Source organism: Saimiri boliviensis, chromosome 21 (assembly GCF_048565385.1).
Source record: "Saimiri boliviensis isolate mSaiBol1 chromosome 21, mSaiBol1.pri, whole genome shotgun sequence".
In the NCBI taxonomy this organism is placed as follows: domain Eukaryota; kingdom Metazoa; phylum Chordata; class Mammalia; order Primates; family Cebidae; genus Saimiri; species Saimiri boliviensis.
The window spans coordinates 2448108-2463961 of NC_133469.1; the positions used below are offsets into that span (position 1 = coordinate 2448108).

Here is a 15854-nt window from a genome sequence, read left to right on the forward strand (position 1 = left end):
GGGGCTCAAGCAATTCTCTCGCCTAGGCCTCCCTAGTAGCTGGGATTACAGGCATGCACCACCATGCCCAGCTAATTTTCATATTTTTAGTAGAGACAGGGTTTGCCGTGTTGGCCAGGCTGGTCTGGAACTCCTGACCTCAAGTGATACGCCCACCTCGGTCTCCCAAAGTGTTGGGATTACAGGCGTGAGTCACTGCACCCAGCCTATTTATTTTTTTTTTTCATTAAAAATGTTTGTATTTTGCTGGGCATGGTGACTTATGCCTATAAATCCCAACACTTTGGGAGGCTGAGTCAGGAGGGTTGCTTGAGCTCCGGGGTTTGAGACCAGCCTGGGCAACATTTGTCTCCTGCTCTACAAAATTAAAATTAGCCCGGTATGATGTCATGTGCCTGTAGTCCTAGGTGCTTGAGAGGCTGAGGTGGGAGGATTGCTTGAGCCTGGGAGGTTGAGGCTGCCGTGAGCCGGCACTACAGCCTGGGTGACAGAGGGAGACCCTGTCTCACCAAACAAACACGCAAACACAACGCTTTTTATTTTGAAATACTTTTAATTTTGAGGAAGCGTTGTAAGGCTAACACAGGGAGTTCCTCCATACCCTTCAGATGGTTTCCCCTGCATATCCGTGATACATTTATCCAAACTAAGAAATCGACGCTGGTATCACAGTGTGAAATACAGTCTTTACCTGGACGTCAACAGGTTTTGCCGAGTGATCCCGGGCTGCGTTCAGTCACCATGGCTCCCAGCTCTCTTCCAGTCTAAGACGGTTAGACCGTTTCTCCTATTTCCTTGCTTTTTCTGACGGTGGAAGTTCTGAGGTGTGCTGGTTGAGCGTTCTGTGGAATGTCCTTCGGTTCGTGTTTGTCTGCCATTTTCTCAGTCGTCTGGTGCTAACGTGTTTTTGAAAAAAAAAAAAAAAAAAAAAAAAAACCCACGGAGGGGAAGACGCCATCACAAGGCATCCATCTGGGGTGACTCAAGAGGAGCAGGATGCAGCCTGGCGACGTCCATCTCCCTCCCCTGGTTAAACTGATGGCCGCGGGTTTCTCTGCCGTATCCCCTGATTAAACTGACGTCTGCGGGTTTCTCCGCTGTAAAGATGCGGCTGTTTTTCTTTTTCCACATTCAGTCTGTTAGGAGCGAGTCACTAGGTCCAGCTCCGCTCACGGAGGGAGGAGTTGAGCGTCTCCTCCTGGAGAGAGGAACGTCAAAGCATTTGTGGGCCTATGTGAAAAGCAGCATGGTGATTAATCAGTATTTGGGGGCGGTACTGCGAGGCCATGCCAATATCCCCTTAAAGGTTTGCCCACTCCTTTCAGCAGCCATCGGCAGGTCTTGGCTTCCGCGGTCGCCACGGCGGCGCTCACAAGCCGACTCTCGGTTTCCTCGTTCCTCCCGCAGTGCTGTCCTGGGATTCTTCCGTAAGGAAGATGGTCCCCTCTCTGCCGTCGGTGCACTAATCTCACTCCGAACTCATTATTTGATTCTTTGGGTTAGAAACTGATGGTATCATTATCTGTTTTATGGCTTCAGTGGTTGCAGCTTTGTCCGCTGGAAGCTCGGAGTCCTCGGGTTTATTGATTTTGCCTCCTTACCGTCGGGCAATGGAAGATCTTCTAGGCGCCTCCTGCCTTGCCCTGGCCTTATCATCAGTCGTTTGTCCAGAAAGCCCCAGCTCCTTTCACTCAGAAACTAAGATCTGGGGCCAGGCGCGGTGGCTCACGCCTGTCATCCCAGCACTTTGGGAGGCCGAGATGGGTGGATCGCTTGAGGTCAGGAGTTCGAGACCAGCCGGACCAACATGGTGAAACCCCATTTCTACTAAAAATACGAAAATTAGGTGGGCATGGTGACAGGCACCTGTAGTTTCAGCTAGTCAGGAGGCTGAGGCAGGAGACTCACTGGAACCTGGGAGGCAGAAGTTGCAGTGAGCCAGGATGATACCACTGCATTCCAGCCTGGGTGACAGAGTGAGAGTCTCAAAAAAGAAAAAAGGCCTGGGCGGTGGATGTGCTGGTCGCCCTTTCGGCATCACTGCTCCTCGGCCTTCTTGGAGACAGAGCTGGGAAATAGATTTAGTGTACTAACCCACTCATGCACACGTATTTATCTGTCTCTACCTCTATCCACCCACCCACTCATCTAGCAATCATCGACCCCATCTCTCCATCCCTGTCTCTGTCTGTCAGTAAACATTAATTCATACTGATAGCCCCACCTCCCGTTCTAACCCAACAACGCAATCTCAGCAACGCAACTGATTCTTGCCTTTCTACCTTGTTCATTTACAACTTTTTTTTTGGTTTTTTTTTTTTTTTTGAGAAGGGGTCTCACTCTGTCACCCAGGCCGGAGTGCAGTGGTGTGATCTCAGTTCACGGCAACCTCCACCTCCCAGGCTCAAGTGATCCTCCTGCCTCAGCCTCCCAAGTAGCTGGGACTGTACAGGTGTGTGCCACCATGCCCGGCTAATTTTTGTTATTTTTGTAAAGATGGAGTTCTGCCATGTTGCCCAGGCTGGTCTCAAACTCCTGGGCTCAAGAGATCCATCCGCCTCGGCCTCCCAAAGTGCTGGGACTACAGGCGTGAGCCACTGTGTCCTGATGCTCATTTGTACCTTTTTTCTGTGACAGTGGACGGTGAGAAGCCTGGCTCCCACCATTGCAATTGACTTACGCGTTTCTGTTGCTCATCTGACCCTCGTGAGCAGCACAGTTGCCAGCTAGAGCGCAGTGTCCACGTGCAGGCTTTTCCTCTTTGGCTTACAGAGTTACACCGCTCACTTCCTCCCCCATCGCCTTCCAGTGTGCTGTGTCATCCGTTTGTGATACAGTTAGATTATTGTGTCCCTGGTCTGCCTGCTGTCCTGGGGTCCCCTGACCTCCTGGCCGATTACTGATTTGCATATAATGATGTTCACATATTATATGCATGTATAATATTCACATATAATTACTGATTTGCATATAATGATGTTGCTCCCTCTTCACGGTGTACCCTATGGGTTTTGACAAACACATCGAGTCCAGTATCTATTACCACGGGATCATGGAGGACCGTTCTTCCATCGCCCTAAAAATTCCCCGTTTTGGCCCCTGCGTAGTCAAACTGTTTCCAAAGTGGCTGTATGAGTTTGCAGTCGTACCAGCAACGAATGAGTATTCCTGCTGGTTCATGTCATCACCAGACTTTGGTCTCATCATTTTTAAAAACTGTAGCCATTTGAGTGTGCCTGGGTGTTTCACTGTGGTGTTAATTTCTGTTTCCCCGTGATAATGACGTGGAACTTGGTCATGGGCTCCTTCCTCATTCACGTCTGCTCATTTGTGGGAATCTGTTTAGAGCTTTCATCTCTCTCTTAAACAATCAGGTTGTTTGTTTCCTTGCTGTTGAGTTTTAAGAGTTCTTTATATTCTGGATTGAAGTTTTTTGTTTCTTCCAGTCTGTGGGTACCCTTTTTTACTCTCTTAACAGTGTCTTTGTTAGGGTAAAAATTTAAAATTCTGATATAGTTCAATTTATCCATTTCTTCTTTTATAGCTTGAGCTGTTGGTGTCTTATCTAAAAATTCATTTCCCATCTCCAAACCCAAGGCCCTGTAGATTTTTCTCTCATGCTTTCTTTTAGGAGTTTTTAAGTTTTATATTTCACATTTAGGTCTGTAATACTGGTTTTTTTTTTTTTTTTTTTGAGTCTCACTCTGCCACAGGCTGGAGTGCAGTGATAGGATATGGGCTCAATGCAACCCCCACCTCCCAGGTTTAAGTAATTCTCCTGCCTCAGCCTCCTGAGTAGCCGGGATTACAGGTGTGTGCCACTATGCCCGGCTAATTTTGTATTTTTTGGCCAGGCTGGTCTCAAACTCCTGACCTCAGGTGATCCACCCACCTTGGCCTCCCAAAGTGCTGGGATTACAGGCGTGAGCCACTGCGCCTGGCCGGAAACGGAATATTTTGAAGAATATAGTTTGGCAACTTTGGAAATAAGATCTCGCCCCCTCCCTCTCCAATACCATGCAAGGGTTAGTTGCTGCTGCCTGCTTGCTTTGTTTAGTGACTTTTCCAACTGAATTCTTTAAGGTTTCCATTCTCTGTCACGTGTAGACAATGAAATTTCCTATCAGTTAGCTTAGCGGTCATCTGATGATTAGACGGAGATTTCCTTAAACACCTGGAACCAATACATTTCCCAGTCTTGTTCACACCTGTAATCCCAGCACTTTGGGAGGCTGAGGCGGGCGGATCATGAGGTCAAGAGATCGAGACCATCCTGGCCAACATGGTGAAACCTAGCTCTACTAAAAATACAAAACTTAGCTGGGCATGGTGGCGCGTGCCTGTAGTCCTGGTTACTTGCAAGGCTGAGGCAGGAGAATCACTTGCACACAGGAGGCGGAGGTCGCAGTGAGCTAAGATCGCGCCACTGCACTCCAGCCTGGGTGACAAAGCAGGATTCCATCTCGGGGGGGGGACGTCTCTGCCGAAGCGCTCCGAGTGCCTGTCTGGACATTCACTCGGCTAGCTGACAGCTCTGCCTCAGCCTTCACTTTCTGCGGGTGCAGAAATCAGTCAGAAGGGAGACTTTTTTAAGCCTTTTCTGAGCATGCTCACAACGCTGGGCCTGGGCACAGCACTGTTTGCATCTGCAGCTTTCTAGCTTCTCAAGAAATATCGGCGTTTTTTAAGGCCTGGGTGGAGTGTTGTATATTTCCCAGCGTTCCCTTTGAAGCTTTCTGCCTTTTGATCGCCTCAACTGTTCTCAATTGCCTTGGGCGCCCACCAAATTAAAACACTTTGTTTGTTCTTTTTTTTTTTTTTTTTTTTTTTTTTTTTTTTTTTTTTTTTTTTACAAATGCTCCCTCCCTAACTCTGGGAAAAAGGTTTTTTTTTTTTTCACACCTGGCCAAGCTCTGAGTTAGGTCAAAACAGCCAGCCTTGCAAGGGCATCTTTCAGGGAACAACCACGCGGTTGAATAGCGACCATGTTTTGGTGAAATAGGCTTTGCATTTGCTCCATGTGGGGACGGCCACACTGCATTGGGAGTGCAGCCTGTTTTCTTTATCTTTTTCTTTTTCTTTCTTTTCTTTTTTTATTTTTTGAGACGGAGTTTCGCTCATTACCCAGGCTGGAGTGCAATGGCGCGATCTCGGCTCACCGCAACCTCCACCTCCTGGGTTCAGGCAATTCTCCTGCCTCAGCCTCCTGAGTAGCTGGGATTACAGGCACGTGCCACCATGCCCAGCTGATTTTTTGTATTTTTAGTAGAGACGGGGTTTCACCGTGTTGACCAGGATGGTCTCGATCTCTTGACCTCGTGATCCATCCGCCTCGGCCTCCCAAAGTGCTGGGATTATAGGCGTGAGCCACCGCGCCCGGCCAGGCTGTTATTTTCTAAGGCTGTTGGGGCCCTGGAGAGTGGCTGATTGGACTAGGGTGGTTAAAATGCCACAAGTCGGGCCGGGCTTGGTGGCTCATGCCTCAAATCCCAGCACTTTGGGAGGCCGCGGCGGGTGGATCACCTGAGGTCGGGAGTTTGAGACCAGCCAGGCCAACATGGTGAAACCCCATCTCTACTAAAAATACAAAAATTAGCTGGGCATGGTGGTGCCTGCCTAATCCCAGATACTTGGGAAGCTGAGGCAGGAGAATCACTTGAACCCAGGAGGTGGAGGCTGCAGTGAGCCGAGATTGCACCATTGCTCTCCAGCCCAGGTGACAGAGCGAGACTCCGTCTCAAAAAAAGCCACAAGTTGTGCCAATGTTCAGCTGCTTTTCTTGAATCAGTGCCCCTTTGGTTCCTGCAAGCCTTTGGGTAATTTCTAGAGTTCTCAGAAAAGTTGATTCTGACTCATATCGGGAGTTTTCTTGCTGTTTTGGCGGGAAGAACTTTTGGAGATCCTCTGCCGTTTTTCCTGATGTGACCTTCATGATTTCCTTTTCTCTCTTCTGTTCACTTGTTAAGTTTACCTTTTGCAAGTCTATTTTTAAAAGTGTATTTTTAGTAGTTGCTCTGTGGTTTATAAATACATTATAAAACAATCTGTCTTCAATTATATCATATTGCTTCACAGGCAGCATGAGAACCTTTTGACAGTACACTCTGAATTCCTTCTCCCCGTCCTTCCTGATTCTTGCTGTACTTTTAAGTCTGGTGTAAACACGTAATATGCTGTGGCAGATTTTGCTTTTGATGGCTAACTTTTAAAATTTCAGTTATAAAAATATTTTATTTTACCTTCAATTATCTCATTTGCGATACTCATTTCTTTGATATATCCAAATTTCTGACTTAATCATATTTCTTTTGCCTGTAGAACTTCTTTTAAACTCTTTTTTTTTTTTGAGACAGTCATGCTCTGTCACCCAGGTTGGGGTGCAGTGGTGCGATCTGGGCTCACTACAACCTTCACCTCCTGGGTTCAAGCAATTCTTCTGCCTCAGCCTGCCAGGTAGCTGGAATTACTGCTCACCACCATGCCTGGCTAATTTTTGTATTTTTGGTAGAGACAGGATTTCACCATGTTGTCGAGGCTGGTCTCGAACTCCTGACCTCAAGTGATCTTCCCACCTCAGCCTCCCAAAGTGCTGGTATTACAGGTGTGAGCCACCGCGCCCAGCCTGAAGTTTCTTTTATACTAAGGATGCTGTCCGTGAGTTCCCCCAGTTTTTGTGTGCCTAGAAAATCCAATGTTTCTTCTTTTTGAAAAGTATTTTGCTGTTGACAAAATTTGAGCTTGATGGTTTTCTTTCAGCCCTCTGAAATTGCTGTTCCATTGTCTGCTGGCTAGCACAGTTTCTGAGGAGAATGTGCTGTCATTCTCATCCTTGTTCCTCTGTAGGTCAGTTATCTTTTTTCTCTAGCTGCCTTCAAAATTTCCTCTCTGTGCTTTTTTTTTTTTTTTTTTTTTTTGGCAGCAATTTGAGTGTGACATTCCTAGGGGTGCGTGTGCGTGTGTGTGTGTGTGTGTGTGTGTGTGTGTGTGTGTCCTGCCAGGTTCTCTTTAGTGTAATGTCTGTAACTCATTTTAGAAAATCCTCAGCCCATTATTTATTCAGCTATTCCTTCTGCCCCATGTTCTTTCCTCCTGAATTACATGCGTGTTAGAACATTTAATCCTGTCCCACAGCTCTTATATGTTCTGCCATTTTCCCCCACTCCTCTTTTTCTCTGCATTTATGTCTAGAAACATGCTATTGACCTGTCTTCAAACACTCGTTCTTTCCTTGTTTACGTTGAATCTACTGATGAACCTGTCAAAGGCAATCTCCATCGTTGTGACTGTGTTTTTTTATTTCTAGCCTTTCCGATTGTTACAGTTTTCATCTTTCTGCTGAAATTGTCTGGTCGTGAGTTGTCTTTCTTTTCCATTGGAGCGCAAACACATCAACTGGTTATTTAAACATTTTTCTGATAGTTCCAAAATCTGTGTCATGCCCGAGTCTGATTCTTAGGATTGTTTTGGCTTCTCAAACTATGCTTTTATAATTGCCCTTGGTATGCCTCAACGTTTTTTTTGTTGAAAGCCAGACATTTGTATAGTGGGGCCCAGCAAACTTTCTCTGTAGAGGATCAGATAGTAAATATTTCAGGCTTTAAGGTCCACACACCTGCAGTCAGTTGCACTTCCTGTTCTTTCCTCCTTCTCTTCTTTCCTTTTTTTTTGAGACGGAGTTTCGCTCTTGTTACCCAGGCTGGAGTGCAATGGCGCGATCTCGGCTCACCGCAACCTCCGCCTCCTGGGCTCAGGCAATTCTCCTGCCTCAGCCTCCTGAGTAGCTGGGATTACAGGCACGCACCACCATGCCCAGCTAATTTTTTGTATTTTTAGTAGAGACGGGGTTTCACTATGTTGACCAGGATGGTCTCGATCTCTCGACCTCGTGATCCGCCCGCCTCGGCCTCCCAAAGTGCTGGGATGACAGGCTTGAGCCACCGCGCCCGGCGATTCTTTCTTCCTCTTTGTCCTCCTCCTCCTTCAACCCTTAAAAATGACGAACCCACAGGGCTGCTGAACAGCCCCAGACTAACTGTACTGACTCAGCCTCAGGAAGTCAGGACGGCTTCGTGGAAGAGGTGGCTTGGAGAATTTTGAAGGAATATTCAGCATTTCCTGAGGAGTAGGCGGAAGAAACAGCTGATGCCAAGTGCAAAGATACGTACGAGCCAGTGTGGGGAAGCTGAAGTCCGGCACACAGGATGCGATCTGGGCATGCAGGTGGGGCCTCCAGTGCTGAGGCGGGGCACATGGACCGGGCATCCATCTGCCCCTCACCACTCAGTACCCCGTCCTCCACCACGGTGGGGATGTTAATAGGTGACTTTGCAAGTTTGGGGGACACACTTTCCATTTCTGGGGTAACAGCTGGCAATGCCAAGCCTTCTCACCAGAGCTCACTGAAAGTTCAGTGTCGCCTGTTTTTATGGGTGAGACTGCATTTTAAAACGGTTATGTCAGAGTGTGCTGCCGGCAGTGCAGGTGGGAAATGCATGGAAAGGTCCAGAACTTGTTTTGCCAGGAGCTGGGAGATGCAGCCAAGAGAAAACGGATCTGACCCCACGGCCACCTCCCAGTGCTATGAGGAGTCCAGCACACACAGGGTCCATCCACAGAGAAGCCCCAGCACCAGCACTGCTCCCCGACTTGCCCACACTCCCTGCAGAGCCTGGTCAGTTTTCCTTCTGGGAAAGGGACCCACAGGCCGTGCCCCGCCCCAGCGTTAGAGCGCCTGCTGTGTGTCAGCCTGGGGGGTGGAGGTCAGAGTTCTCACCCTGTGGGTGGACTCTAGGCTCAGCTGTCCTGTGCTGAAGGGAGGGGCTCTCTCTGCCAAGTGGTGAGGGCATCAAATGGGGAGCTCAACCTCTGCCAGGGGTTGCAGGAGGATTGGAGCTGGGCCTCAGAGGAAGAGTGTGGGGGCTGTGCAGATGAGAACAGGAGTCCCAGGAGGAGGAGCCAGCAGGAGCCAGGGCATGGAGGCAGGGATGTGGGCATGGGGACAAGTGAGTCCTGCTGCTGCTTGCAGGGTAGCCTGCCCGACCGTCTTCAGGCCCTCTGCGCTGGCCTGGGCTGTCGCTCACAAGTTTGACAGTTTTCAAACTTCCCTTCATACATGTCAGTTCCAAGAAAGGGCCCTGTCAGAACTGTCCCAGGTCGGGGTCACAGTCAGTGGCCACGAGGCTTGTCCTCAGGAAGGTGGAGGCCCAAAGCCCCATGGGTCTCACTCAGGTGTGAGTTGTTCTTCATGGAGTCAGGCTGGCCGGCGTCCCTGAGCAGGACGGGGATGGGGTAGTCAGTGCCTGAGTCCCCAGGAGAAGAGACATGGACACCCTGACTGTAACAGGAGTCTCGGAGATCCCTTGACCCAGGACCCAGGATGCTGGGGGTCAAAGGAGGCAGCAGCCCTTGAAAAATGGGGTGCAAGGCTCTAACTGCCCTGGGTACCCTGCGGAGGGGTCATGAATAAAACCTCCAGAAATTCCCGGCTTTTAAGAATGTTTGTTAGCATTGGCCAGGCACAGTGGCTCATGCCTGTAATCTCAGCATTTTGAGAGGCTGAGGCGGGCGGATCACATGAGGTCAGGAGTTTGAGACCAGCCCAGCCAACATGGGGAAATCCTATCTCTACCAAAAATACCAAAATTAGGCGTGGTGGTGGGCACTTGTAATCCCAGCTACTCAGGAGGCTGAGGCAGGAGAATCACTAGAACCCAAGGGGTGGAGGCTGCGGTGAGCCGAGATTATGCCACTTCACTTTAGCCTGGGCAGAAGAGCCAAACTCCGTCTAAAAAATGTTAGCATTAGCAATTCTTTTGAGGTCTCAAGGATCATTCTTGCAAAGACTATTTTATTTGTTCAGACTAATGAGTGAGGGTGCCCGAGACACAGTGGTGGCACCTGGCACCTGGAAACCAAGCCTTCCACGCCTGAGCCTGGGGCAGCCCCACCTCCCCCCACCCAGAGAGAGGCGGGCTGGGCTTGGGTTTTGTATTTTTGAAAATTCACGAAACCTCCAAATTATAGGATTTTTATTTGTCTTGAAACAGGCCCCGTGGCTGTGGTCCCGCTGGGCGCACGGCAGCTGTGTCTACTGCAGGAACGCCCGCAGGAAGTCATTGTAGGAGATTTTTGAAGACAGCGTCTTGTCGTAATACTCCAGAATATGGAAGAACTCCTCTTCCGAGAGGTTGATGCCGAACTGTCTCAGGACCTGGGAGGCAGAGGAAAGGGGCCTCTGAGGCTTGTCTTGGCCCTCCAGGTGCACCTGGGTGTGAAACGGGAGGAGGCGTGGGGCTGCCCTTGGAGGCTGCTTCCTGTTTGGGCAGAGGTTGAGAGGGCACAGAAGGAGAGAGCAGGCACAGATGGGGGGGTGACTTCAGAAGCAGGGTTGGGGACCAGGTGGGCGCACCCCCCAGCTCCCTTCCTGGCAGCCTGCCTCCATAACCCAGGGCCAAGACAAGCCTCTGTACGCCCGAGGGGCTGAAGGCTGCTCAGCACGTTTAGGCGAGGCTGACGGTCAGAGAGGTGGGGACGCGTGGGGAGACCTGGCCATGTGGCCAAAATGTAGGGTGGGGCCAGTGGGTGCACCCGGGCAGAGGAGGGCGGGGCCAGTGGGTGCACCCGGGCAGAGGAGGGAGGAGGGCGGGGCCAGTGGGTGCACCCGAGTGCAGAGGATTGCTGTGATGAGCCTGGACACAGCCTGCTGGTGGTAAAGCCACTACTGACCGCCCTTCCTCTTCAGTTACAGAGCCTGACTTTTTCCCGGGCTCCTGAGTGTCCTGCTAACCAGGAATATGTCTCAGCGTCTCCTGCAGCTAGTTAAGTTCTGGCCAGAGAATCTAAGTACAGCCGTTATGCAGAACATCTGGGAAGCCTTCTTTAAAGGAGAGGGACATGCCCTTTTTCTCTCTCCTCTTTTTCCACCTGCTGCCTGGAGTGTGGCTATAATGCAGGAGCGCCAGCAGCCACCTTGGACCATGAGGTTGGCTTGAGGAAGAAAGCCAGCAGTTGGGGACAGCAGAGCAAAAGTGTGGTCCCCGATGACTGTCCAGCCACCACACCAGCTCTGCACTCCCTACCCCTGGACTTCCTTTCTGTGGGAGCGAAGTAAACTTTCACCTTGTTTAAGCGGCAGTTATTCTCTTCTCCTGCTATATGATGCTGAAACAAATCCTGACAGAGCCTCGCAATAAATAAGTAAGGTCGTCCATTTCCTGTCCACCCCTGAGTTATCATTTGTTTGCAGGAGGAGACTGGAAAGCCAGGCTGGACGGCCCAGAGGTCGGGCTGGCCACCAGGTCCAACGGGATGAAGGTAGAAAAGGAAGCAAAGGAAGCTGAGCCTGGTGTCCGAGACGGCCCCACAGTTACACCATCCGACCTGCAACCATGCCCGAGTTCCCGGAAAGCTGCGGGAAGGGAATGACAGCCTGCCCTATTTCCTGCCTGTCTTTGCATGGAGGGTAAGGGAGAATCCCTGTGAGTCATACTTGACCCGGAAGGAAAGAGGAATGTGTGTGTGGATTGGAAAACCACTGCAGGGTGTTGGTGAGGCTATGGGGGTTGGACACAGTAGGGGGGCACCGAGGGACGTTGGGACAGATGCCCAATGGTGGTGCCCCACTATGCACTGCAGGGGCAGGGCTCACTGTGCAGGCCCAACATAGGTCAGAGACGCTCTTCAGAGCCTGCAGGGGAGCCCAGATACGGGGCAAAGGCTTGGAGCAGCGGTGGCGGTGCCTTAAGGGACCTGCGCTCACGCCATGGAGGCACGGAGCATCCATGCGGGGCTCCAGAAACTTTTGGGAAGGAGAACTTGAGGTCTGCAGGGGAGACGCAAGTGGACTCAGGCCTTGATCACTCGGGGGTCCCAAGGAAGTGAGATCTGAGACAGCCAGGTCACAGTAGGCTTTGAGCAGGGGGTGGAGGCCCCCCACCCCACCCCATTGGAAGTTTCTGGCCACTGGCATCCGGCAGCTGCTCGCTGCAGAGGTGCTGGGTGCAGAGCCGGGCTCACCGTCCTGAAATCCGCCACGCTGAGCAGCCCCGTACCAGCCTCATCATAGCTCTTGAACGTTCGCCGCATCGGCCTCCAGCAGTGCACAATTTTGGGCTGAATACGCAGCAGAGCAGAGTAGAAGGAAGAGGTCTCGGCGCCAGCTTCTTTCTAAACACAAGACAAGGGGTGAGGAGGGAGCTTCTGAATGGGAGGGTTGGGGTGGGCTCCTCCTGGCCTCGGCCATGCCCGGCCCAGCTCAGCTTCACCTCCCCACCTGCGCCACCGGCTCTGGATCTGGGACGGAGCCTGCCGGCAGAACTCACGACAAAGGTGCGCACCAGCCCTCTGACCACGAGGAGTCCGTGTGAGGGCTGTTTAAAAACATTTACTGATCAGCCATCTCATTGACACCTCCCCCACCGGCAACTGGAAGGAAGGCAGGTCTCTGTCCCCATGTCACAGACTTCAGGGAGGTGAAGTGACGTGGGCTTCGACCCCAACACCCTTTAGGCCACACCACCTCCCAGGGAAAGCAAGGAGACGGCCGGGCAGATACGGGCCAATTTCAAAATAGTTTGAGGAAAAAAAGAGATTTCAGGCTGGGTCTCCTAGGAGGTTATTACAACGAGCTCACAGGCTGTAATTCTGTCTAGTAATCGGACAGTACACTGACTACACCGGATTACTTCATTTAGGTGCCATCAGACTGAAAGCAAGGTACCTGAGCATGATCCAGTCCCGACGTGCGTGACTGTCACGGAGGTGAATGGGAGGCAACGATGGGTAACGCGTTTTGGGAAAGTTGAATTTTAACACAACACTACGTGAGACAAAGGAGCTCAGGGTTAAGCTGCTTTCATTTTTTTGACATCATTTAGCGCCTATGACGTGAGTTCCCCAGGTGCCCATGGCTTCATGAGCTGCCAGTTTGCCAATCAGCTGATGCACAGGTAGGGAAGAGAGGGTGAGGCTCACCTGCCCTCCGTTTTATCACAGGGAAGGAGGACCAGCCCAGCCCAGCCAGAGCCCCGCCTCTGACCCGCCCTGCGGGGAGCAGCAGCACCCTAAGGACGTCTTTCTGCTGCTGCCTGTTGTGGTGGCGAAAGCTCCCAAATCACTAGAAAAGGAAGTCACCCTTTTAGCTTCTCTGCAGGGAGACATTTGTCCTGACCACCACACTTACTCCGGCCTTGGCAGCTGCCACAGGGGATGAGGGTTGTGACCAGGACCATATCAGGGGCCCACTCTCTCCTGGCAAGTGTATGGCAGCTTCTGAATCCATGCCAGTCTGGTGCCGGGATTTGAGGAGTGGGGGTGGGGGAACTCTTCTGAACCACAGAGTGGTGCCTTGGGAGCGGTGCGGGGAGGGTGCCAAGTCTCTGTGGCCTGACCCGCAGCACCTGGCATGACCCCACTCTACCCCCAGCCTTGCAGGGTCGCTGAGGCTGGACAGCGCAGCTGGAAGATGGGGGCTGCGGTGGCCTCTTCACGGGCGAGGGCTCAGAGGGGCACTGGTGTGCTCCTGAGCAGAAGCCCATGCGCCTCCTACCATGCCTTAGCCCTGCAGATCTCCAGAAGGAGAAACCGAGGCCGGGAGAGGTGGAGGCAGGCTGGCACTGACGGAGCCTTCCGGGCCCTGCCCTCCAGGTTCTCACGCTCTCGGCTCCTGTGAAGAGGCAATGAGGAGTCTTTCCTCTGTGCACGGAAGAACTGAGCTGGCAGAACTGTCTGAAATGTTTTTTTTTTTTTTTTTTTTTTTTTTTTTAGTGAACTTGATCTAAGCTTTTACTACCAGCTCCTGTTTGTCTAAACTAGAAGCTAGGCTAAGACGGAAAATGATTTTGCACAAAATTGCAAATCTAGCTGTGAAAAAACTTTCTGCATGGCCTCTGCTTAACTGTGGCTGGATTAACACACTCCCCATTCCCCAGAGTCCCACAGCTGTGGCCCAGGCCGGTGTGGCCCTTGGGTGGGGTGAGCGGGGGCGGGGCCCGGGCTGTCGGCTCCACACTCCTGGTCCCTCCAGCTGAGATGTACCAGATGTACCGGTACTTGTTATTTAATTCAACGGAACACAATTCAACATTAATTCAGTACTAAAAACATTTCTTTTGGCTTCGTGCTTTGGAAGGGCTGGAGCAATTGCTGTGATCGCACTGAGTGTGGGTTTCAGTTAAGAAATTGTAAGTGGTTGAGAATAAAAGGTAAAAAAAATTCAGAAGAACTGTACCCTCCAGCTTCTCTTGAAGTGGCTCTAGGTTTTCGTTCCTCTTCAAAGGAGCAGAAAGAGAAAATTGTAGACAATGCATAGTGGGTATAGTTTATGCCAAGAAAGATGACAAGGGACTCCAGCTGCCACACACCCTCTGGCCCCCTCTAAAACGGCTGGTGAGTGAAGACCCTTTCAGCTCCAGTGTTGACCGGTGCTGTGAGCCATCCACCCCTCACTTTGCCTTTTGGGTTAACTGACCAGGCACAGCCCCCAGGGTGCTGTATGACGCCTTGGTCACATAGATGCCTGGGAAGAGCCACCATAACCCAGTGTCTGCCACCCAAACAGGTGGAAAACCTGGGATCCAGGCTACTGGTTCCCATGCTGGGGTCTCCAGAACCTTGTAGGGTTCCAAAAGGAGAGGAAGAAAATCTTAAATTACTTCCAAGAAGGTAAATTCCTGAGCTGTTTTCAATATCTGCAAAGCCTGGTAGAGGCCCTGCCTTTACCACAGCCCTTGCCTCCCAGGTACGAGCCCCCAGCACACAGGCCATGGGCTTTGGGCCTCCTTCCACTGACTCTGGCTGTCTCTTGCTGATCTGACCACTGCCTGGCCCTCTTTAAGTCGTGAAGGAAATGCGGGGCCTAAGTATTGCTCATGTGTCACATGCATACAGAGAGCAGGAGGGTCTACGGAGAGGTGACAGTAAGGCCGGGACATTTCACAGAAGACTCCTGGCTGGCAGCAGCGCTGGACTGAGCTCTGGCCTCCTACAGTCTCGGAGTCAAAATGAGGCCGGGTGTGGCGGCTCATGCCTGTGACCTCAGCACTTTGGGAGGCTGAGGTGGGTGGACTGCTGGAGCCCAGGAGTTGGAGACCAGCCTGGGCAACACAGCAAAACCCTGTGATATGGTCGTTTTAAAGGTGTTTGGCAGTTCCCGCTTTTTTTTCTCTCTCTCTCTGTCCCTCTCCCTCCCTCCCTCTCTCTCACACCTTCTGCCATGATTGTAAATTTCCTGAGGCCTCCCCAGCCGCATGGAACTGTGAGACAATTAAACCTCTTTCTTTTATAAATTACGCAGTCTCAGGTAGTATCTTTGTAGGAGTGTGAAAATGGATTCATCTCCACAAAAATACAAAAATTAGCTGGATGTGGTGGCTTGTGCCTGTGGTCCTGGCTACTGGGGATGCTGAAGCAGGAGGAGCCCCTAAACCTGGGGGTTCGAGGCTGCAGTGAATTGTGAACCACTGTGTACTCCAGCCTGGGCAACAGAGTGAGACCCTGTCTTGAAAAATATCAAAATAAAAAAAATGCAGGTGCTGCTCCCCGCCTGGCCCCACGTTTTCCGCGGTGGGTGACGTACCATTTTGTGTGCGTTCTGGATCCTCAGTCTCTGCATCAGTGAGGTTTCCTTCGCCTTCAGCAGGAGGACGCAGCTCTGAATGAAGTCGCAGTATGCAAATTTCCCGTTGTTCTTTAAGTCGTATTTTATAACGAGCTGCTGACACTCCTCTTTGCTTATGTCCAGGCTGAATTTCTCCACAAGAGCTACAGACAAGAATGGCAGTTCAATTGGTGGCAATTCATTCACTCATTCATTCATTCATTCTTCACTCATTCATTCAACACTTGCTCAGGCACCT

At 51.1% G+C, this 15854-nt stretch overlaps 1 protein-coding gene across 8 annotated transcripts in view; it reads right to left on the minus strand.

Moving 5' to 3' along the window:
* Positions 1 to 6820: 6820 nt before the first annotated feature.
* The window catches only part of EFCAB6 (EF-hand calcium binding domain 6), a 274102-nt gene continuing 265068 nt past the window's right edge, over positions 6821 to 15854 (minus strand). For 6 of the 8 annotated variants that reach the window (XM_074390946.1, XM_039463214.2, XM_074390945.1 and 3 more), the window contains 2 exons: positions 15575 to 15759; positions 10217 to 12165 (listed from right to left, as the gene is read on the minus strand). In XM_074390946.1, the coding sequence (XP_074247047.1) occupies positions 11845 to 12165; positions 15575 to 15759 (506 nt within the window). In that variant the 3' untranslated portion in view covers positions 10217 to 11844. The other 2 variants (XM_074390943.1, XR_012515451.1) reach the window with 2 other exon arrangements.